Here is a 25,587-nt window from a genome sequence, read left to right as displayed (position 1 = left end):
AACTGGAGCAGATAAAGTTTGCCCTGAGAGGATCGGCTCAAGGGTTCACCAGGCAGTGGCAGCCATTTCTCGACTACCTAGGGGAACGTTAGAGGGAAGACAGATGACCAGCAGCAGCAACCCAGGGGGAGGGGGGGGGGGGGGAGGGGGGGGTTAGTTTAGGTCAAAGATAATGGGGTTTTGTTACTTGTGTATTGTTTAAAATTTCTGTATTGTTATTGTTGCGTTTGCTTTGTAAGAGGGGAAAAATTGTTGTTTGGGAAAAAATTTTCAATAAAACATTTATTAAAAAAAAAGAAAATACGGAGGCATGGGATTCAGGGTGATTTAGCAGTTTGGATCAGCAATTGTCTAGCTGGAAGAAGACAAAGGGTGGAGGTTGATGGTAAATTTTCAGCCTGGTGTCCAGTTACCAGTGGTGTACCACAAGGATCTGTTTTGGGGCCACTGCTGTTTGTCATTTTTATAAATGACCTGGAGGAGGGCGTAGAAGGATGGATGAGTAAATTTGCAGATGGCACTAAAGTCGGTGGAGTTGTGGACAGTGCAGAAGGATGTTACAAGTTACAGAGGGACATAGGTAAGCTGCAGAGCTGGGCTGAGAGGTGGCAAATGGAGTTGAATGCAGAAAAGTGTGAGGTGATTCATTTTGGAAGGAATAACAGGAAGACAGAGTACTGGGGTAGTGGTAAGATTCTTGGTAGTGTGGATGAGCAGAGAGATCTCGGTGTCCATGTACATAGATCCCTGAAAGTTGCCACCCAGGTTGAGAGGGTTGTTGAGAAGGCGTACGGTGTGTTAGCTTTTATTGGTAGAGGGATTGAGTTTCGGAGCCATGAGGTCATGTTGCAGCTGTACAAAACTCTGGTGCGGCCGCATTTGGGGTATTGCGTGCAATTCTGGTCGCCGCATTATAGGAAGGATGTGGAAGCATTGGAAAGAAGGCAGAGGAGATTTACCAGAATGTTGCCTGGTATGGAGGGAAGATCTTATGAGGGAAGGCTGAGGGACTTGAGGCTGTTTTCGTTAGAGAGAAGAAGGTTAAGAGGTGACTTAATTGAGGTATACAAGATGATCAGAGGATTAGATAGGGTGGACAGTGAGAGCCTTTTTCCTCGGATGGTGATGTCTAGCACGAGGGGACATAGCTTTAAATTGAGGGGAAATAGATATAGGACAGATGTCAGAGGTAGGTTCTTTACTCAGAGAGTAGTAAGGGCGTGGAATACCCTGCCTGCAACAGTAGTGGACTCGCCAACACTAAGGGCATTCAAATGGTCATTGGATAGACATATGGACGATGAGGGAATAGTGTAGATGGGCTTTAGAGTGGTTTCACAGGTCGGCGCAACATCAAGGGCCTGCACTGCGCTGTAATGTTCTATGTTCTATGAATGTGAACAAGTTAACAACTTAGTTAAACTAGTAAACACAGGAATATGACACATATATAACCAGTGATGTAAAATAGAACATGCAGGATTTTGCTGTCCAATGTTTTGCAGACAATGTTTGGGGCACAATTTAACCAAAATGTTTCTTAAGTGTGGTAGCATTATGATTCTGTCCTTTTCCTTTCTGAATTGTGGGTGAGATACGACTGAACGTTCGGGCTAATTTCAACTAAAAGTGCCTATTTGGCTATGTTCTGGAGGAGAGCCTCCTGTCTACTCAGCACATCACTGTCATCCAAAGTCCTTATTATAACATTTATACTCCAATGACACCACTGGGCAAAAATCAAGACTCGTGCCAGGCGCAAATAGGTTTGCTATCTAGTCGGCCCACTCCCAATGGCAAGTTCCGGATCACGACCCACATATGGCAAGCATATCATTGGCCCCAATTAGCCCAACTGCCATTTCATTTGCGAGATTGAAGTTGAATGTAACGGGCTCCCGGGAATTAATTGACTTCCCAGCAAGAAATCACGCAGGCGTTGTTTAGAACTCCCTTTTAAAGATAGTGAAGCTGACGCAATGGCCACCGAGGGGATCTGAGGAGGTGAGTAGGCATTTCCATTTTCGGGCATGCAGCTCAAGGGCACTGGAACTGGAGCCTTTCTTCTGTGAGTCCTTCAAACCACCTTTTAATATTGTGGATACTCATAACACGGGCAACTACAAATGTTGCCCGTCTGTCCTGCCAAACATTTCCAGGACTGAACCCTGTTATTGGTTCTATGCTGATGGTCACTTTAACTACTTTGACTGTGAAAAGCTGAAGGCTATTGTTATGGGCCAGGGTTTAGAGAACCCCAAAGTGTATCATGGAGTTCACCTGACCCACAACTTTTAATAGATTGTGGTATGGGGAGCACACGGCCCACTCTACAGGTGTGGTACTGCAGAAATGGAAAAATATTTTAAAAAACAAAATAATGTTTATTCTATGAACTCAAGTTAACCTTTTTAAAACATACAGTGAACATCTCAGCAACCATCAATTCAAATACAACCCGAAAGAATACAACACTAAGTAATCCTTAATAAATTCCCAAACAACGTCCAGAAGAAACACCTTTTAACAGAAGCACATTAGGTTTACATTCACTACTGAGAACATATATAATTCTGAATTCACCAAATGATCAAGAGATAGTCTTTTCATGGCAGAGAGATCAACAGTACACCTGCTCTGTCTGGCTTCAGCTCCAACACTGAAAACAAAACTAAAACACACCCTGCAGCAAACAGCCTGAAACAAAAGTATAAATCTGACAGACAGCCCAGCTCCACGCACACTCTGACATCACTGATAAACACCCATTTCTGAAAGGTATTCTCACATAACATCTCCCCCCCAAGAAAAAAAAACCCATCAACTTCAAGATGGTTTCATTTTTCACCTTTTCACACGCAAACAGGTCTAATCATATAGTCCATTTTTTTTTTGTTCTTCTTCCTCCAACTGAAATCCATCTCGATTGAGTCTCTATAAACAAGAAGGTCACTGCATGATCCATCCATTTCTCTATGCCTCGGCATTTCTCTTTAAAGTCAGATTCTTTAGTTCAATCTGATCACAGAGACCCTTGCAATTCTCCAACACAGGAGCATTGGTTATCACAGCTTTCAGGCAGTCAAATGCCTGTTGAAAGTCCGCTGTCCACTGAAATTTTCGACGTGTCTTCAGCAAGTCCATCAGTGGAGCAATCACGCTACAAAACTTTTCTACAAATGTTCGATCAAACCACTCATGCCAAGAAATCGCATTATTTCCCTTCGCCTTGAGGGTATCGTAAACTCCTCAATAACTGTTGGTTTCACATTCCGTGTGACCATTCGACCCTGTCCGATTGTATGGGCTTTTCCAAATTCACTTTTGGCTGGGTTTATCACCAAACCCGCCTCCTGAAGTCGATCAAATAACTCCATCAGATGTTTTAAATGTTCTGTCCATGCCTGGCTGAAAATTACCAGATCGTCGATGTATCCCGCACAATTGGGTAATCCTAAAACAAATTTGTTCGTTACCCATCTAAATGTGGCTGTGGCGTTTTTCATGCCAAATGGCATAACTTTGAATTGGTATATACCATCTGGAGTCACAAAAGCTGAAATCTCCTTCGCCCATTCGGTTAAAGGTACCTGCCAGTAACCTTTAAGTAAATCCTGTTTAGATATAAAAGCTGATTGTCCCACTTTCTCAATGCAATTCTCCAAACGTGGGATAGGATAAGAGTCCAATCTTGTAACTGCAATAACCTTTCTATAGTCCACACACAACCGTTGGGTACCGTCTGGTTTAGGTACCATCATTATGAGTGAGCTCCATTGGCTGCAACCCACTTCAATTATGCCATTTTTAAGCATATCTCAATCTCTTTGTGAACCTGTGCCAATTTTAAAGGGTTAAGTCTGTGGATGTTGTTTGATCGGAACAGCATTTCCCACATCTACATCATGTATAGCCATTTTAGTACTTCCCAATTTATCTCCACAAACTTGCCCACGCGATATCAATAACTCTTTCAGGTCAGTCCGTTTTTCCTCTGGAAGGTAACTCAACAATTTATCCCAATTGTTAAGAACATCCTCGTTTTCCAATTTAATTTGAGGTATGTCAAATTCACAGTCATCTGGATTTGGTTCATCACTTTGAGTTAGAATCATTAAAACCTCTTCCTTCTTCTCTCCTTCCCTTTCAACGTACCTTTTAAGCATATTCACATGACACACTCGGTGAGTTTTCCTTCTATCTGGTGTTTTTACCACATAATTCACCTCACTTAATTTCCTTTCAATCTGATAAGGTCCACAAAACCTAGCTTTTAAAGGATCACCTACCACTGGTAACAATACTAAAACTTTATCTCCACTGGCAAAACTACGAACTTTGGATTTCTTGTCCACTACCCGTTTCATCACGTTTTGTGCAACTTTTAAATGTTGTCTAGCCAATTCACCTGCTCTATTTAATCGTTCCCTAAAATTTGACACGTAATCCAACAATGTAATTTCTGATTTCTCACTCACCAATTTTTCCTGAATCAATTTAGGTGGTCCTCTTACCTCATGACCAAAAATTGGTTCAAAAGGACTGAATTTGGTTGACTCATTAGATGCATCCCTAATGCAAACAGTACGAATGGAATTCCTTTAACCCAATCCTCTTGATAATCGTGACAATATGCCCTCAAAGTTGTCTTTAATGTCTGATGCCACCTTTCTAATGCTCCCTGCGATTCTGGACGGTACGCAGTTGATTTAAATTGTTTTATTCCTAAGCATCCATAACTTCTTTGAATAACCTTAAGGTAAAATTTGATCCTTGATCCGATTGTATTTCTGTGGGTAGTCCATATCTAGTAAAGAATTTAAGTAACTCCTCCATAATCTTTTTAGCTGTAATATTACCTACTGGAATGGCCTCTGGAAACCTAGTAGACACATCCATTATAGTCAAAAGATATTGACTCCCACTTTTTGTTTTAGGAAGCGGTCCTACGCAATCAATTAGGACCCTTGTAAAAGGTCCCTCAAATGCTAGAATGGGTATTAAGGGTGCTGGTTTTATCACTGCTTAAGGTTTCCCTATCACTTGACATGTGTGGCATGATTGACAAAATTTGACTACATCTTTATGTAGTCCAGTCGAATAAAAATGTTTCTGGATTTTAGCTTGAATTTTCCTTACTCCCAAATGACCTCCCACTGGTACCTCATGTGCAACTCGCAACACCTCCTTTCTATACCCTACCGGCAATACTACTTGATGAACCTCTGCTCACTTTTCATCCGCCTGCACATGTAAAGGTCTCCATTTTCTCATTAAGACATTACTTTTACGGTAATAACACTCTGGTATACACTCAGATTCCTCTTCCGTGTATGCTTTCTGATACACCCGTTTTATTTCTACATCTTTCTGTTGTAACTCCGCCAATCTTCCTGAACTAAAAATATCATCCTCCACCTGTTCTTGTTCTTTTTCAACCACCTGATCAAAAATCATTTCTGATAATTGCACTTCAACTTCATCTTCACACTTTGATTTCTCCTCTTGTATTAACCTGTGACTTTGCGACCTTGTTACCACACAATCCAGAAAAGTCCCAGGATATTCATCCTTCAACACTTCAGTTGTCTGATTTTCCACTGGCTTATCAACCACAGTAGGCATCACTCGCACCTGCGATCCAGCTATATCATTACCCAAGATAAACTGTATTCCTGGACAAGATAGTTTCTCTATTACTCCTACTACCACTTCACCACTCTTCACTGGACTTTCCAACCTTACCTTATATAATTGAACACTACTCCTCTCACCCTGAATTCCACATATTACCGCCTTTTCTGGCAACATTCTTCCCAAACTACATAACTCCCCATCTCTTACCATTAAAGATTGACTAGCTCCCGTATCTCTTAAAATTGTGACTTCTTTACCTGCTCCTCCTGATACACATGAGTAAACTTTACCCACACAAGTAAATTCTTTAAAGAGATCTGGCACCTTCTTATCAATCACCTCTTGATCAAGCTGTACAATTTTTTGCACCTCCTTCGCTTCACTTGGGCTTTCCTTTCCCACTTTCACAAACCCCACTGTCTTATCCTGTTTTATCACATCAGCCTTCCCAGTGATTTTCTTCAACCACCAACACTGTGACTTTACATGGCCTAGTTTATTACAGTGAAAACATTTGAAATTTTTCATGTCTCTTCCACCCTCCTAGATTTCTATTTTAATCTGAGGTACACTCTCCTTATTATCTCCCATCAGATCACCTTTACTTTTACCACTTGAGTATTTCTCATGTCCCCAGTTTCTATCCCTCACCGGCTGAAACTGATGTCGGAAACCAAACTTTGATTTATGAACTAATTCAAAATCATCTGCCATTTCTGCTGCTAATCTCGCAGTTTTAACCCTCTGCTCTTCCACATGAGTTCTCACTACATCAGGAATTGAATTTTTAAATTCCTCCAAAAGTATAATTTCTCTGAGAGCTTCATACGTTTGGTCTATTTTCAAAGCCCTTATCCACCTATAAAAATTACTCTGAGCCTTTCAAACTCCATGTATGTTTGACCACATTTTTTCCTTAAATTTCTAAACATTTGTCTGTAAGCTTCAGGCACTCGTTCATCTGAACCTAAGATGGATTTTTTCACCTCCTCATACGTGCCAGATACCTCCTCCGGTAGTGATGCAAATACTTCACTAGCCCTACCTATCAGCGTTGTTTGAGTCAGTAATACCCACATATCCTGTGGCCATTTCATTTGTTCAGCTACCTTCTCAAATGAAATGAAAAAGGTTTCTACCTCTTTCTCGTCAAACCTTGGCAATGCTTGGACATATTTATTAGGTTCCCACCAAGCCTTCGGCTATGACGCTCTTTCTCACTATCCTCATCACTATCATCCAACTGTACGTTTCCCTTTACGTCTGCCAATTTTAACTGACTGTCATTTTTCATGGCCAGTTTCTGAAGTACAAACTCTCTCTCTTTATCTTTTCCCCTGATCTGTATCTCCCTTTCTCTTTCTTTTTGTTCTGCGAGGGCTATTCTTTCTTTTCTCCTTTCTTCTCTCTCCTTTACTTTTTCTTCTCTCTCTCTTTCTTATTCCTTTCTCTCTCATTCTTTTTCCTCTCTTTCGTATTCAAGCTGCTTTAATTCTTTCTCATGTTCCATTTGTTTAATTTGTAACTGAATTTTTTGCCATTTCCAATGAGTCAAACTGTATGTCAGGCAACTTTAAATGCTAAGCCACCGCCATAATTACCTCATCTATTTGCATTTTGTCAGGTAATGTTAATTGCAATGTTTCTGCCAAATCTAGCAGTCTGCTTTTCGGCTCTGTCCGTAAGGTACTGTGGGTGACCGACTCCAGCCCCCAAAACCTCTGAAAAAGCCATTGTCCACAACACTCTCCCCACTTAAACTAGAATACCACACCTGAGAAGCAACCACAATATGCTCACCCCTCACTGTCTTTAAGTTCACTAAGCCAATCCAATAGATAGACTTTTATCCCGGACGAGCCCCCAATTTGTTATGGGCCAGGGTTTAGAGAACCCCAAAGTGTATCATGGAGTTCACCTGACCCACAACTTTTAATAGATTGTGGTATAGGGAGCACACGGCCCATTCTACTGGTGTGATGCAGCAGAAATGGAAAAGTATTTTTTAAAGCAAAACAATGTTTATTCTATGAACTCAAGTTAACCTTTTTAAACCAAACAGTGAACATTTTAGCAACCACTAATCCAATACAACCCCCAAAGAATACAACACTAAGTAATCCTTAATAATTCCCCAAACAACATCCAGAAGACAGAAGAAACACCTTTAAACAGAAGCACGTTAGGTTTACATTCACTACTGAGAACATTTTTACTTCTGAATTCACCAAATGATCAAGAGATAGTCTTTTCATGGCAGAGAGATCAACAGTACACCTGCTTTGTCTGGCTTCAGCTCCAACACTGAAAACAAAACTAAAACACACCCTGCAGCAAACAGCCTGAAACGAAAGTAAAAAGCTGACAGACAGCCCAGCTCCACGCACACTCTGACATCACTGATAAACACCCATTTCTTAAAGGTACATTTCTTAAACACCCCTTTCTTAAAGGTACTCTCACATGACACTATTGCTGATAAGAAATTGGCCTTGTTAGTTGTGAGAGCACTTCTTGTATTTGCTGCTGCCCATGCAGGTGGCTGCAGATGCCTGGATACTGCTGTTACTATTTCCTGTCTTTTCTTAGCCGGAAAAAAGGACAATTATTTCTAAGACACATTTGTCCTGGAACACCGGGCTCAGGGGAACTCAGGAAGGTAATCCGGTTTGAGGCAAGAAGATGCTGCAGGACCTGGAGCGTGACATTGTTCCAAATGGCCACCTGATGATGCTGTTGAAGAAAAGCTTTTGCAGATTGCTGATGCTTTTGTTGCTGGTGTGGTGAGTGCAGCATGTAAATGGCACATCACCGCCGGTTAAACATGCTGGAAGTTAAGGATGTTCCATTGCACCTTGAGTGCCAGTGGAATATGTGGATGCCAGGATTTGGTTCCGGTGAGATTGAGCCGTGTGGGAGGGCCTGCACAGCTGCGACTCCTGGACAGAGAATGGCATTGATATGTGGAAAAGGTCACACATTGATGGACAGATCATTTGTAAACAAAATTCTGGACATGATAACCCATTCTCAGGCCTATCCTCCCTTTCTGTTGAGGAACTTCCGAGGGGTGATAATGTGTTTTTGACTTTTTTGTGAAAATTAACTGATACAGCTTTGTATTGGTACCAATGGTGACGTTTCCTTGTTGTTTAATGGTTAGTGTTATATGTTATCTAAATGATTTTAAAATCCTTGTTACTGTTAACCATTTAATCAACAAAATATTCTCATTCTCGTGGGTACACGTGCCATGTCTCAGATGATAATTATTGCATTGCATTTCAATCAAACTTTGAAGCCTGGAAATTTGCCTGAACTTCAGTAATGTCAGCACCATAGAGGCAGCAGCCAACAATCAAACTTCAGCACTGGGGATATTCTCGTGACCAAAGGGTGAGTGTGTGGATCAGGGGAGGGCACCTGATGTGGCTAGGGTTGAGTGTGCAGAGCGAGGTTTTCAGCACAACTGGCTCACTGGATGGCACTCTGAGAGATGGCGGGACACATAAGGGTGGGGGAGGTTTGGGGGATTTGAGGGTCCCGGGGTGGAAGCCCTATGATTGTCAGTCTCCATCCTTCTCCAATTCCTGAGTTACCAAAGTGGATGGTGGTGTCGATCCCACAGAGGCTGCCCTCACGGTGCTAGTGACAGCCCAGGCGGCCAGATGCCGGAGAAGGCAACAGCATTGACGCAGACTGGAGGCGGCACCCCCTGTGCAGGGGGCCGCAACATACCCTGAAGAACCAGCCACCCATCAGACCGAGAGGAACCCAGAGGGGACGCCTGCATCGGCCCAAGATGTACAAGTGTTGTTGGTCTTTCGAGGAGATGACGGACAGCATGTACTGCACCAGACTTCATCTCAACAAGGATGCAGTGCGGCACCTGTGCTATGTCCTCATGGACTTGACACCCCATGGAGGAGGGGGACACCTGTTCCAGGTGGCTGTGAAGGTTACCGCAGGCCTGAACCTTTATGCAACTGGTCCATTCCAGGACTCGAGCAGGGACTTGTGCAGCATATCTCAAGCTACAGCCCACAAATGCATCCGTGAGGTCACGGATGACCTGTATGCCCGGGCAGCAGACTGTATCAACTTTGAGCTAGACCAAGCCCACCAAGATGCTCGGGCTTTAGGATTCCCTGCCATCGCCGGGATGCCCCGGGTTCTGGGGGTAATTGATGGCACACATGTCACCTTGCACGCACTGGGGCATCACTTTATTAACAGGCAGGGGTTCCACTCCCTGAATTTTCAACTCGTATACAACCAACACCTCCAGATCATGCACATGTGTGCTCACTTCTCAGGAAGCGTGCATGACATCTACAGCCTTGGACACTCGGAGATCCTCAGCGTCTTCCAGGACAACCCCAGGATGACGGGTTGGCTCTTGGGAGATAAGGGGTACCCGCTGAGGTCCTGGCTGATGATACCAGTGCGGAGGCCGGACACTGAGGTGGTGACCCGATATAACAAGGCCCATGTTGCCACCCGTGCAGTCATTGAACGGTGCGTCAGGCTGCTGAAAATGCGGCTCCGATGCCTGAGCCCCTCTGCTGGTGCAGTGCAGTACTCCCCCCAGAGGGTCCCCCGCTTTGTGGTGGTCTGCTGTGCCCTCCACAAGCTGGCAGAGCAGCGGGGCAACACAGAATCCATAGAATCCCTACAATGCAGAAGGAGGCCATTCGGCCCATGAAGTCTGCACCGACCCTCTGAAAGAGCACCATACCCAGGCCCACACCCCCACTCCATCCCTGTGACCCCAACTGACCTGCACATCTTTGGACACTAAGGGGCAATTTAGCATGGCCAATCCACCTAACCTTCACATCTTTAGACTGTGGGATGAAACCGAAGTATCCGGAGGAAACCCACGCTGACATGGGGAGAATGTGCAGATTCAGCACAGACAGTGACCCAACAGGTGTTGAACCCAGGCCCCGAGAGCTGTGAGGCAGCAGCGTTAGCCACTGTGCCACCATGCCGCCTCAGCATGTTGGAGGAGGAGGAGGGACATGCGGCTGGTCTGAGGAAGAGGCAGACCAGGAGGGGATGGTGGACGAACCCGGAGAGGAGCTGCAGGAGGACATGGAGGGTGAAGGACAGGCAACGGCTAGGGTCCGGCATGCCCGGAGGACCAGGGAGGCCCTCACCATCACCCGATTCTCATAGAACATTAGTCCATCAGTCCACCTCCCCTCTCCCCATTCTCTGACCCTCCCACACCCTGGGCCCGCCCCCCCCCTCCCCCTCATTGCCCTGTTCCACTCTCCCAGCGTCTGTGTAACATCACCCCAGAGTGATGGGCCTGTGTCAGCACTGTCAGAGGGTCAATATATAGGGCAGGAGCGTGAGGGTCACTCACTGTGAGGTCAGCTCTGGTGCTCCTCAGTTTATGCCAAAGTCTGACTCCTGTCATTCTGCTGATAGCACGCTCACATCCATCCTCTGAACGGGGTCCGCATCGGGGGATTTTGATCTTGAAGCACTGTGCCTGGGGGGGCAGGGTGTGGTGGAGTGGAGCGTAATAAGAGGTGGGGCTTAACGTGACAGAGGCTTCACATCTATCAGTTGTGACATGTTTTTAATTGTGAACATTTGAAATTTCCATTCCCCTTAGCTGCAGATAGTGACCATCCCCCTGCCCCCAGTGCCTACTCAGTGATCTTCTTGATCTATTGTGATCAACTGCTACGGCTAGTGTGTCACCGGGATGCACATCGGAGGTGGAGGCAGGCTGCTGCTTTTTGCGCCCAGTAGCTGTTGATATCTTTTTGGACATCCGCTGGAGGGCCTTGAGCCGGTCGGCCCCAGCCGACTTACCGGTGTCACGGGCATCGCCATGCCGCCTTCTTCAGCCCGTTGCCCTTGAGATGCACCAGTGTCAGGGGGGGAGATTTGGAAGAACTGGAGACCGCCGCAGTCTCCTTGGTGGCAGGCCCTGGGTGGCCTCTAGCACGTCCTCCTCCTGGACGGTAGGGCCCTAGCAGACTCCATGGGACAGAGGGGCAGCTGGAGTGAGCTCCAGAGGCCTCTGCATCGTCTGGCTTTGCCGGTCCTAGTGCCTCCCCATTGTCTGCACCATAGTGTCGACGCCCTCAGTGATGTTCCTCAGTAACTGGGCCATGCTCTCCAGTGCACCGGCAATGTCCACCTGCGTCTGGCACACGTCCCTCAGAAACTGGGACATGATGTCAGCCATGGTCGTCACAGACTGCGCCACCACTACTCAAGACACTGACCTCACCCTGCAGGCTTTTCACTGTGTTTGCCACCTGAGCAGTGTTGGCCTCGGTGCCACGGATTGTCAGCATAATTTCCTGCACCTGTAGCCTTTGGTACTTCTCCAATCAGCTATGCACTTATCAGAATGTCGCTGACACCCCTCCTGAACATCATGGCCGTGTCCTAGCATCTCCATCAGCTCTGAGATAACCTTGGACTTATTCCTCCAGTGTATGGCATTCTTCCTGATCATGCTGCCTGAACTGACAGCCGCTGCCGCACCCTCCCCGGCGTTATTGATGTCCCTGCTGCTGGCTTTCCGAACAGGATGTCCCATCTCGCGTCCACTGTATCTAGAAGCCTGGCCAGGTTTGTATCCTCAAGGTGGGAAGCAGGTCTGCTTGTGTGTTGACTGGGAGTGAGTGGTGAGGAAGCATTTAAAAACAGCTCCACCTGGTTAGGCTGAGACACGAGTCTGGTGAATCAGATGACGAGACAGCCAGTATAGTGAGAAGCTCATGGGGGCTCATTTCCAGCATTAAGTGCCGTTAAATATGGACCGTGATCTCACCAACGCGGCCATCGAGAAACACCCTACCAATCGCACCCAAATGACACTTAGATATTTTTTCTTTTAAATTGCGCCCTATATTGCCAAGTTTTTCCAGGGTAGCGGGTCATTTGAGAACTCGGGATGGCTGCCCATGCTCTGCTGCATTTTGTACCAGGCCCAGACAAGGGTCACATGCTCAGGGTTACCAGTAACGGCCAACTGCAGAAACAGTAAAGTTTCGGTGGTGATGGCGGGAAAATTAGAACCTTGAAGGACAACTGCTGCTCACAGCTAGAGAAACCTTTGGGTTTTTTTTAAGTACATATGAGGAAGGCAACATGAAATCACCACATGCATTTTTCCCCTCGTCAAATTGCTCATTGAAGTTGAAAACGGGAGGCTCTTACAAGAAGCTCTAAAGGAAAGAGCAGGCACACAAGGAGAAATGAGCAGAGGACCTGTCCATGGGCAGACGGCTGTCATTGGTTTTGTATTGGCTGTAATCTCTGAGATTTCTGGAGGTCCAGCTGCATGTCAAGTTACACTGTCCCTTAAATACCTTGCAATTTTAATTTATGATTAAGACTGTTGTGAGGTCCTTCATAATGTGTCTTGCGATGGTGCCAGGGGCTGGAAATTGCAAATACTACACACTTGTTCAAAAAATGGTTCTGATAAACTTAGCTACAGGCCAATCAGTTTAACTTGTTTGGTGGGAAAGATTTCAGAAATGATAATCCAGGAAAAAAATTAACAGTCACTTGGAGAAATGTGGACCAATTAAGGAAAACCCCAGCATGGATTTGTTGAAGGCAAATTGTGATTTAACTAACCAGATTGAGTTTTCTAATGAAGTAACTAAGAGGGTTAAACGTGGTCGAATGGACTTGCAAAAAGCATTTGATAAAGTGTCACATTATCAGCTTGCCAGTAAAGTTGAAGCCCATGGAATAAAAGGGAAAGTGCAGCATTGCCATGCAGTTGGCTAAATGACAGAAAACAGAAAGTAGTGGTGAACAGATGTTATTTGGTCCGAGGAAGGAAGATAGTGGAGTTCCCTAGAATCGTACCACAACCAGTGCTTTGCTTGAGAAAGTGCCCCATATGGGTCCCTATTTGCCCATATAGCAAATGTCAAATTTGCCAATGACACAAAACTTGAAAGTAGTGTGAACTGTGAGGAGGATCAGAATCGACCTGAAGAGCGTCAGACAGCCTGGTGGAACAGGCAGTTATGTGGCAAATTAAACTTAATGCAGAGAAGTGTAAAGTGATACATTGTGGTAGGAAGAACAAGGAGAGGCAACACAAACTAAAGGTTACAATCCAAAGGGTAGCAGGATCAGAGATACCTGGCAGTACCTTGTGCACATGTAACTGAAGGTGCACTTGTTGTGGAGGGGAGGTGGGGGCGGGGAGAGAGATCCCTGCTCCTGGAGTTGGCCAAGTTGGCAATAACAGGCCCAGGCAGTAGGCAGTCAAAGGGGTCGTCCGACCCAGCGGCCTGCCCCTCTACCGCAGCTACATGCACGGCCGGGTGACCTTGGAGAGAGAGCACGTGGCGTCAACTGGCTCGCTTCGGGCCTTCCACAAATGGTATACTGCACAGGGGCTGAGGTGCAACATTACCCCCAGGAATTATATTTTAGTTTAGTTAGCTAAGTTTATTTTGCCATTCTGTTTTAGTTACAGTGCCCACCAGGGGCTGTCACCCATCCCCTATCTTTTTTTGTTTAATTTACTGATTTTTCATTTTATTCAAAAGAGTAATTGAAGGTGGCAGAACAGGTTGACAAAGTTTAAAATGTTTATGGGATTCTGAGTTTTAGAAACAGTGGCATGGAGTATAAAAGCAAGGAAGCTATGATGACCCTTTCTAAAACACTGGTTTGGCCTCAACTAGAGTATTGTGTCCAGTTAAAGGCACCACACTTTAGGAAGGATATGAAGGTGCAAAAAGATTTCCGAGAATGGTTCCAGGGATGAAGTACTTCAGTGCAGTGGATAATAATTTAATAATAATCTTTATTGTCACAAGCAGGCTTACATTAACACTGCAATGAAGTTACTGTGAAAAGCCCTCGTCGCCACACTCCGGCGCCTGTCCGGGTACACAGAGGGAGAATTCAGAATGTCCAATTCACCTAACATGTCTTGCGGGACTTGTGGGCGTAAACCGGAGCACACGGAGGAAACCCACACAGACACGGGGAGAACGTGCAGACTCTGCACAGACAGTGATCCAAGCGGGAATCGAAGTTGGGACCCTGGCGCTGTGAAGCAACAGTGCTAACCACTGTGCTACCGTGCTGCCCACTGATAGACTAGAAAAGTTGGGACTGTTCTCCTCAGAGAAGGCTGAGGAGAAGTTTTCTAGAGGCCTTCAAAAATCTATGTCTCGATAAGAGACATAGAAAAATGTTCCTGCTTTTTGAATGGTCCAGAGAAGAACCAGAGAACACATCATTAAGCTGATCAGCAACAGAACCATACGCCAACTGAACGAAAGTTTTTTAAAACAGCAAATGGTTAGGATCTGGAATGCATTGCCTGAGAGTGGGTGGTGGATGACAGATTCAATTGTGTCTTTCTAAAGGGAACTGGATAAGGACCTGAAGACAGAAAAATTTGAGAACAATACAGGGTCGGGAACTAGTTAAAATGCTCTTGCATTAAGCCAGAGTGCATTTGACGGGCCAAATGGCCTTCATCTATACTGTAACCATTATATGGGCGCAGAGGAGATTTACCAGGATGTTGCCTGGTATGGAGGGAAAATCTTATGAGGAAAGGCTGATGGACTTGAGGTTGTTTTCGTTGGAGAGAAGGTTAAGAGGAGACTTAATAGAGGCATACAAAATGATCAGGGGGTTAGATAGGGTGGACAGTGAGAGCCTTCTCCCGCGGATGGAAATGGCTGGCACGAGGGGACATAGCCTTAAACTGAGGGGTAATAGATATAGGACAGAGGTCAGAGGTAGGTTCTTTACGCAAAGAGTGGTGAGGCCGTGGAATGCCCTACCTGCAACAGTAGTGAACTCGCCAACATTGAGGGCATTTAAAAGTTTATTGGATAAGCATATGGATGATAATGGCATAGTGTAGGTTAGATGGCTTTTGTTTCGGTGCAACATCGTGGGCCGAAGGGCCTGTACTGCGCTGTATCGTTCTATGTTCTATGATTCCATAATATGTAGCTGAATTCAACAGCAGGCCCAGAAAGACACATTTGCTATCTCTCCTCCCTACCCCGTCCCTTGTATGGCCAACATTCACCTCGGAATGACTGGCTTGTATGTCTATTCAGCTGTCCATGGGTTCAAATGGACCACTTCAGGGAAGGAATAGCTATAGAACTTGGAAGCTTTGGTTTTGGGTACACAGGAATTGAATGAGAAGTGGCAATAAAATTCCTCAGTGTTCAGAGGTTTTATATTTCGAAAAGAGCAGCTTGTTTGAAAAATTGGCACCCAGATCCGAAAGGGGCCATTTTAATCAAACAGGATTTGATCGCGATCTGTTTTAGAACCTGAGCATTTCATTCTAATCGAGGCTAAGAACAAACAAAGATATATGTTGTTCTCCACCTGTATTTTTCTCTCCGCCCACCACTTTGTTCATCTTAGTGTTTTAGTTTTTTAATACAATTTATCTCTGTGCAAAATTCTAAACTACAATTGGACCAACCATTTGTGACCCCTTCAAATGTTCTCACTGAAAATGTCTAATTTTCACTTTGTCTCATTTTAGTCAAGACTTCTGGCGACATTTTACACAAGAGTTTCCCAAGTTATTACTGTACCTTCAATACGGTGATATTCCATGCAAAACTTTCAAGTGTTTTACTTTTCTTGCTTCCCTTCAAACCCTCCTTTTTTGCTAAATTGTGTATTTCCTCATGAAATTCAAGTCCTGTTCAAGGTATTGGAACACAAATACAAGTTAGTGCATACATGTGCCATTATTTCTATGGGCCACAAATCTTTATTGCTTTTTTATAATTGACATGGGTACTAACAAATGAATTAAAACTTAAAATTAGACTTTCACGTCACTATTAAATGATAATTGCATCACTAAATAATTAGGATATTTATTTCCCATCTTTAACACAAATATTTAGTATAGTACACATTTGGTGTACAGCAAAGCTTTTTATACTTCAGTGCAACAATTTGCCAAGTTGCAACATTGGAAGAATGTCACCATGCCAAATTCCTCTCCAGTTGCCTGGTGAAGATTACATCTAGGTACAGACACACGTATGCCTCCTGAGATCAGAAATTTCCACTCTTATGTACGATGTGCGGGGAAGTGATATGCATATCACAGGATTATTAACTACAACAACTGACATCTACATATTTAGCATAGTGAGTGAAACACAGGAGTGTTATCAAACAAAATCTGACACTGAACCACATAAAGAGACATAGGACAGGTGGCCAAAGGTATGGTCAAGGAAGTAAGTTTTAAGAAACATCTTAAAGGAGACAGAAATGTTCAGGAAGGAAATCTCAGAGCTCGGGGGCCACATTTTCATGGTCCTGATCAGGGTCAAATGGAGGTGGGACAGTAAAATAATTGTCTGCCGAGCGGTTTAAATGACAGTCCATTTCTTTATTTCAATTCCAGATTTGTATTGACTAAATTAATTAATTGAATTGAAATTGCACTAGCCGCCATGGGATTCAAACCCAGTGTCCACCTAGGGCATTATTAGCCTTGGACTCTGGGTTATAAAATATATTTTTTTATTGGTTTTCACATTTTATGTTACACATTTCAGTTCCTAGGTTAAGTTACAAGTTGTAAAACAAAGCAAAAACAACCAAGGAAAAATTAAAATGACAATTAAAAAACAGAAACACACAAAGGTGACTGTTTTGTTATGCCCTTGACGTAGCATAAGCTGCTTCCTTGATGTGCACTCTGACAAAGGAAGGTTCAGACTTGGAGACAGCTTTAACACATTTATTAAACTGTTAATGATTCTCCTACTTGGATTCAACGCTACCGTTAATCCTGCTATAGCTACTCAGACTGACGGACCAGTCTGCTACAATCCACGTGGTGGGAGTGATGTTCAATCAACCCTGTGTCTGTACTCAGAGTGTCTCCACTGGAAAGAGACTGAGCATGTGTGATGTGTCCTTTTATATGGGTTGGTGTAATGCCCTCCTGTGGTAGTATCACCTCTGTGTGTATCGTGACTGCCCATTGGTCGTGTCCTATCTTACTGACCTATTGGTTGACTGTCTGTGTGTCATGTCTCTGGTGTTCCCTCTAGTGTCTAGCTAGGTGTAGTGTATGTACATTAACCCTTTGTGTATTACAGTGATGTATATCGCCACAATGACTATATATAATAACAGGTATTTGTTTCCCCTGCCTCTGTGGCCGTAGTCGGGGCAGCACGGTAGCATTGTGGATAGCACAATTGCTTCACAGCTCCAGGGTCCCAGGTTCGATTCCGGCTTGGGTTACTGTCTGTGCGGAGTCTGCACATCCTCCCCGTGTGTGTGTGGGTTTCCTCCGGGTGCTCCGGTTTCCTCCCACCGTCCAAAGATGTGCAGGTTAGGTGGATTGGCCATGATAAAATTGCCCTTAGTGTCCAAAATTGCCCTTAGTGTTGGGTGGGGTTACTGGGTTATGGGGATAAGGTAGAGGTGTTGACCTTGGGTAGGGTGCTCTTTCCAAGAGCCGGTGCAGACTCGATGGGCCAAATGGCCTCCTTCTGCACTGTAAATTCTATGATAGATACTATGGTCCTCATTTGGCCAATCTGTCTCAGCTGTACTCCCCAATGTTGACCTGACCTGAATTAATCGGCGTGTTTTTTGGTTTTTTTCCGTTTGCCCTCGGGTCCATCCCCTGCGGTTCTGTCCGTTGTACCTCGCAATCTTTTTTGTGAGCTATCGCCCCCTTCCTCCTGCCACCACTCCCTTCCATTCCCCCCCTTCCTTTTCCTTTATGTTCCATGACTCGTCTGTGCCTCCCCCCCCCCCCACCCGCCCCCTCGCTTGATTGGTTGCCAGCTACAACAGGTCTTGGAACAAGCTGGTGAATGGCTTACACATCCTGCGGAAGCACCCTTCCAACCCTCAGATGGCAAATTTTATCTTTTCCAATTGGAGGAATTCCAAAGATTGGATAGCCAGTCTGTGACCCTGTGGTGCTGCTGATCACCAGCCGAGCAGGATTCTTCGATGGGCGATCAGGGAGGCAAAGGCTAGGGTATCGGGCCCCCCTCCCCATAAAGAATTCTGGAAGCTCTGAGACCCCATAGACCACCACTTTGGGGCATGGCTCCACCCTCACCTCCACAACCTTGGACATCACCTCAAAGAAGGTCGTCCAGAACCCTACCAGTCTGGAGCAAGCCCAGAACATGTGGGTGTGGTTGGCCGTGCCACCCTGGCATTGTTCGCATTTGTCTTCCACCTCCGGGATGAACCTGCTCATTTGGATTCTGGTTAGGTGCGCTCTGTGCACCACCTTCAGCTGCATTAGACTCAGCCCTGTGCATGTGGAGGGGGAGTTCGCCCTGTGTAGTGCTTCACAGAAACATAGGCTGCTCCATCATTCATTATGATCATGGCCGATCATCAAGTTCAATACCCTGATCCCACCTTCCGCCATATCCCGTGATCTCTTTAGCCCCAAGAGCTATATCTAATTCCTTCTTGAAATTACACAATATTTTGGCCTCAACTACTTCCTGTGGTAGCAAATTCCACAGATTCATCACTCTCTGGTGAAGGAATTTCTCCTCACCTCAGTCCTCATCCTCAAACTATGACCCCCAGTTCTGGACTCCCCCACCATTGGAACATTTTTTATGAATGTCCCCTGCCTAATCCTGTAGAATTTTATAAGTGTCTATGAGATCCCCTCTCACTCTTCTAAACTCCAATGAATATAATCCTAACCGATTTAGTCTTTCCTCATAAGACAATCCTGCCATTCCAGGAATCAGCCTGGTAAACCTTCTCTGCATTCCCTCCATAACAAGAACATCCTTCCTCAGATAAAATCAAAACTTCACACAATACTCCGGATGTGGCCTCACCAATGCCCTATACAATTGCATAAAACATCTCTATTCCTATACTCAAATCCTCTCGCTATGAAGGCCAGCATACCATTTCAATCCGGAGTCCCCCCCCCCTACTTCTATGCCTAGTTCTTCCTCCCATTTTTCCCTTGTCTCGTGCAAGGGGAAGTGTACCTCTTCCAATAGTCACTCGTGCAGGTCCCCACAGTTCCTCTTCCCTAGGTCGCCCGCATCCAACAGTTTCCCAACTAGCGAATGTCCCGGTATCTGGGGCTACGTCGTTGCTTCTCTACGGAGGAAGTTTGTGATCTGTTTATGTCTCATTTTGTTTCCTTTTGGGAGTCGGAACCTCTCCGTGAGTTCCTGCAGGGTCGCTATTCTGTCATCTGTGTACATGTTGCTAACCATCAGTGTCCCATCTTGTCTCCATCTTTTCTGTTAAGGCGAAGTCTTGACTCATTTGGTACCACATTTGGAGTGTAGCTACATCACTGGGCTTCTTGAGTACTTGGTTGGGGGGTATGGGAGTGCAGTTGTGGCTAGGGCTCAAGGATGTCCCTGTGCAGGAACTCTCCTCCATCCTCACCCATTCCACTCCCACTTCCTTCACCCATCCCCTCACTCTTTCTGCTGTGGCCACCTCATGGTAAAAGTGCAGGTTTGGGAGGGCCAGGCCTGCCATACTTCTTCTCCTTTGTAGGTCTCTTTTTTGGATCCTCAGATCCGCCCCCCCCCCCCCCCGCCCCCTCCCACACACACACACACACAAACGCTATGATTAGTTTGTCTACCATATTGAAGAAGGCCTTTGGGTTGTAGACTTGGAGGAATCTGAACAGGAAGAGCAACCTGGGCAGTACGTTCATTTTGATCGTCTGCATTCACCCCGCTAGCGAGAGTGGGTTCCAGCTCTGCAGGTGCTTTTTGACTTCCTCCACGAGAATCATCAGGATCAACTTGTGGATCTGTATCCAATCTTGGACTATTTTCATTCCCAGCATGCGTAATTTGGTTTTTGCTTGTTTTAACTAGTTCCTCCAGCTCTGAGCCTCTCACTGGGAAGATTTCATTCTTGCTCAGGTTGAGTTTGTAGCCCGAGAAGGCTCCAGATTCCTGTAGCTTCATGATCTCTTCCATGCTGGCCTGGGGATTTGTGATGTCGAGGAGCAAATAATCTGCATAGAGTGAAACTCTACGTCCTCTGTCCCGCCTCTGGACTCTTCTCCAGTCTTTCACTGTTCTGAGGGTGATCACGAGTGGGTTGATTGCCAGAGCAAACAGCAGCCGGGACAGCGGACATCCCTGCCTCGTACCTCCGGGCAGTTGGAAGTATTTAGAGCTGATGGTGTTTGTCCATACGCTCGCCATGCGAGGGTTGTACAGTAGTTTCACCCGAGTAGTGAACCCTGTCCCAAGTCCTAACAGCTCCTATGAGGTACTTCCACCTCGACTCTGTCGAAGGCCTTTTCTGCGTCCAGGGAGATGATCACTTCTGGTGTTCTCTCCCTGGATGGGGCAATTATCAAACTCAGCAAGTGCCTGATGTTCGATGTTAGCTGCCTGCCCTGGTCCTCGTCTGGTCCTCTGCGACCACCTCTGGTACGCAGCTCGCCAGCCGCTTAGCCAGAGTTTCTGGCAGGATTTTTGCATTTACCTGCATTTACCAGTTGGACCTACACTTTGTCGGGTCTTTGTCCTTTTTGGGTATCAGTGATGTTGAGGCATGTGCTAGTGTTGGTGGCAGGGAGCCCCTTAGCAGCGAATCTGCGAACATCTCCCGCAAATGCAGTGCCAGTGCTGTTGCAAATGTTTTGTAGAAGTCCGTCGGGAATCCATCTGGCCCCAGCGCCTTCCCCGCCTGCATGGAGTTAATACTCTCCATGACCTCTCCCAATTCTAATGGTGCTTCTAGGCCCCGTCTCTTATCTTCCCCAATGACTGGCATGTCCAGTCCGTCGAGGGACTACTTCATCCCTGATTTCCCTTGGAGGTGTACAGTCCCCAGTGGAAGGTCTCAACGGTCTTGTTGATACTTTCCGGCATGGCAATGAGCCAGTCATTGTTGTTCCTAACCTGCCCTATTTCCCTTGTGGCTGCCTGTTTCTGCAGCTGGTGAGCCAGCAGGCAGTTGGCTTTGTCTCCATGCTCGTAAAAGGTCCCCCATGTCTGGTGGAGTTGGTGTACTGCTTTCCTCGTGGAGAGCAGTTCAAAGTCCATTTGTAGCTTCTTCCTCTCCACCAGTAGCTCTACGGTTAGGGCCGCAGAGTACCGCCAGTCCACCTCCAGTATGGAATCGACCAGTTGTTGCCTAACGGCCCTCTCCTTCCTGTCTCTGGCAATTTGTACGACATAATTTCTCTCCTGATCACTGCCTTCAGCACCTTCCAGAACGTGAAGGGTGAGACCTCGATATTCTGGTTATTGGTATCGTACCCGTCTATGGCCTGTGACATCCTTTTGCAGAATGCCATATTGGCTAGGAGAGCCGAGTCTAGCTTCCATGTGGGGGGCTTGGGCCCTGCCTGTCTCCAACCTCAAAGAATAAAGAACAAAGAACAAAGAAATGTACAGCACAGGAACAGGCCCTTCGGCCCTCCAAGCCCGTGCCGACCATGCTGCCCGACTAAACTACAATCTTCTACACTTCCTGGGTCCGTATCCTTCTATTCCCATCCTATTCATATATTTGTCAAGATGCCCCTTAAATGTCCCTATCGTCCCTGCTTCCACTACCTCCTCCGGTAGCGAGTTCCAGGCACCCGCTACCCTCTGCGTAAAAAACTTGCCTCGTACATCTACTCTAAACCTTGCCCCTCTCACCTTAAACCTATGCCCCCTAGTAATTGACCCCTCTACCCTGGGAAAAGCCTCTGACTATCCACTCTGTCTATGCCCCTCATAATTTTGTATACCTCTATCAGGTCTCCCCTCAACCTCCTTCGTTCCAGTGAGAACAAACCAAGTTGATTCAACCGCTCCTCATAGCTAATGCCCTCCATACCAGGCAACATTCTGGTAAATCTCTTCTGCACCCTCTCTAAAGCCTCCACATCCTTCTGGTAGTGTGGCGACCAGAATTGAACACTATACTCCAAGTGTGGCCTAACTAAGGTTCTATACAGCTGCAACATGACTTGCCAATTCTTATACTCAATGCCCCGGCCAATGAAGGCAAGCATGCCGTATGCCTTCTTGACTACCTTCTCCACCTGTGTTGCCCCTTTCAATGACCTGTGGACCTGTACTCCTAGATCTCTTTGACTTTCAATACTCTTGAGGGTTCTACCATTCACTGTATATTCCCTACTTGCATTAGACCTTCCAAAATGCATTACCTCACATTTGTCCGGATTAAACTCCATCTGCCATCTCTCCGCCCAAGTCTCCAGACAATCTAAATCCTGCTGTATCCTCCGACAGTCCTCATCGCTATCCGCAATTCCACCAACCTTTGTGTCGTCTGCAAACTTACTAATCAGACCAGTTACATTTTCCTCCAAATCATTTATATATACTACAAAGAGCAAAGGTCCCAGCACTGATCCCTGTGGAACACCACTGGTCACAGCTCTCCAATTAGAAAAGCATCCCTCCATTGCTACTCTCTGCCTTCTATGGCCTAGCCAGTTCTGTATCCACCTTGCCAGCTCACCCCTGATCCCGTGTGACTTCACCTTTTGTACTAGTCTACCATGAGGGACCTTGTCAAAGGCCTTACTGAAGTCCATATAGACAACATCTACTGCCCTACCTGCATCAATCATCTTAGTGACCTCCTCGAAAAACTCTATCAAGTTAGTGAGACACGACCTCCCCTTCACAAAACCGTGCTGCCTCTCACTAATACGTCCATTTGCTTCCAAATGGGAGTAGATCCTGTCTCGAAGAATTCTCTCCAGTAATTTCCCTACCACTGAAGTAAGGCTCACTGGCCTGTAGTTCCCGGGATTATCCTTGCTACCCTTCTTAAACAGAGGAACAACATTGGCTATTCTCCAGTCCTCCGGGATATCCCCTGAAGACAGCGAGGATCCAAAGATTTCTGTCAAGGCCTCAGCAATTTCCTCTCCAGCCTCCTTCAGTATTCTGGGGTAGATCCCATCAGGCCCTGGGGACTTATCTACCTTAATATTTTTTAAGACACTCAACACCCCGTCTTTTTGGATCACAATGTGACCCAGGCTATCTACACCCCCTTCTCCAGACTCAACATCTACCAATTCCTTCTCTTTGGTGAATACTGATGCAAAGTATTCATTTAGTACCTCGCCCATTTCCTCTGGCTCCACACATAGATTCCCTTGCCTATCCTTCAGTGGGCCAACCCTTTCCCTGGCTACCCTCTTGCTTTTTATGTACGTGTAAAAAGCCTTGGGATTTCCTTAACCCTATTTGCCAATGACTTTTCGTGACCCCTTCTAGCCCTCCTGACTCCTTGCTTAAGTTCCTTCCTACTTTCCTTATATTCCACGCAGGCTTCGTCTGTTCCCAGCCTTTTAGCCCTGACAAATGCCTCCTTTTTCTTTTTGACGAGACCTACAATATCACTCGTCATCCAAAGTTCCCGAAAATTGCCGTATTTATCTTTCTTCCTCACAGGAACATGCCGGTCCTGTATTCCTTTCAACTGCCACTTGAAAGCCTCCCACATGTCAGATGTTGATTTGCCCTCAAACATCCGCCCCCAATCTATGTTCTTCAGTTCCCGCCTAATATTGTTATAATTAGCCTTCCCCCAATTTAGCACATTCATCCTCGGACCACTCTTATCCTTGTCCACCAGTACTTTAAAACTTACTGAATTGTGGTCACTGTTACCGAAATGCTCCCCTACTGAAACATCTACCACCTGGCCAGGCTCATTCCCCAATACCAGGTCCAGTACCGCCCCTTCCCTAGTTGGACTGTCTACATATTGTTTTAAGAAGCCCTCCTGGATGCTCCTTACAAACTCCGCCCCGTGCTCCTTACAAACTCCACCTCAAACACTCCCAGATGCTCCTTACAAACTCCGCCACAAACACTACCTCACATCCACGTAGTGTGGAGCGTGGTTGGAGATTACGATTGCGGAGTACTCCACATCTACTAGCCCTGGAAGGACCGCTTTTCCCACTACAAAGAAGTCGATGCTGGTGTAGACCCTATGAATCTGGGAGAACAAGAAGAACTCCTTCTCCCCTGGGTGTGTGAAGCTCCATGGGTCCACCGCCCCCATCTGTTCCATGAACACTCCTAGTTCCTTTGCCATGTTTGATTTTTTCCCCCCGATTTGGGGATTGATCCGTTTGTACGTGGGTCCTGTACACAGTTAAAGTCCCCCCCCCCCACCCCCCATGATGAGTCGGTGTGTGTCTATGTCGGGGATTTCTGCCATGGTCTTTTTTACGAATTCCGCGCCATCCCAGTTGGGAGCGCATACGTTTACAAGGACGACTGATGCCCCTTCCAGGAGACCACTAACTTTGATGTACTGTCCCCCTTAGTCCGTAACTGTCCTCGGCGCTGTAAACGCTGTCCTCTTACTGAGTAGTATGACCCCCCCCCCTTAGCCCTCGCCCTGTAGCACGGATACGTCTGTCCCACCCAGCCCTTTCTTACCCGCAATCGGTCCTTCTCCCTCAGGTGTGTCTCTTGGCGCAAGACTATGTCAGCTCTCATATTTTCCCTGGGCCGTTGAGTCCTCTGACGTTCCAGGTGACTATTCTGATGGAAGTTTCTGTCCCCCCACCCTCCTGCGGGATCAACCACACTTACCTTGTGAATGCGCCCTTGCATTCCGGGGTTTCCCTTTGTTAGGGGGCAATTCAAAATGGTCATGGTCACCGTATTCACCATGAGGCCAGGCTCCTACGCTCCAGGGTTTCCCTTTGTCCAGGGGCCACCGAAGCTGGCCGTCATCCAGGTGCATGCCATGTGGCTGCGCCCTTGCACTATGGGGTTTCCCTTTGTTTGGGGACCCACCAAAGTGTCTGTTTGCGGTGCCTTTTTGTTCCTTGCTGCCATGTGCGATCTGTCGTAGCTAGCCTAGCAACCCCCCCCCCCAAGCCTTTCCCACCCTGTTTACCCACCCTATTCTCCCCCATCTTTAATGTTTTCCCCATTT

The 25,587-nt window shown here is 46.2% G+C and overlaps 1 protein-coding gene across 3 annotated transcripts in view; it reads right to left on the bottom strand.

Moving 5' to 3' along the window:
• plcl1 (phospholipase C like 1) overlaps positions 1–25,587 on the bottom strand; it is a 597,498-nt gene that overhangs the window by 13,923 nt on the left and 557,988 nt on the right. For all 3 annotated transcript variants that reach the window (XM_072478951.1, XM_072478968.1, XM_072478960.1), the window contains exon 5: positions 16,227–16,336. In XM_072478951.1, coding sequence (XP_072335052.1) covers positions 16,227–16,336 — 110 coding nt within the window. The remainder of the gene's footprint in view (positions 1–16,226; positions 16,337–25,587) is intronic.

Source organism: Scyliorhinus torazame, chromosome 2 (genome assembly GCF_047496885.1).
Source record: "Scyliorhinus torazame isolate Kashiwa2021f chromosome 2, sScyTor2.1, whole genome shotgun sequence".
In the NCBI taxonomy this organism is placed as follows: domain Eukaryota; kingdom Metazoa; phylum Chordata; class Chondrichthyes; order Carcharhiniformes; family Scyliorhinidae; genus Scyliorhinus; species Scyliorhinus torazame.
Note: the sequence above shows the minus strand (reverse complement) of the source record. Positions and strands in the feature narration are given on the sequence as shown.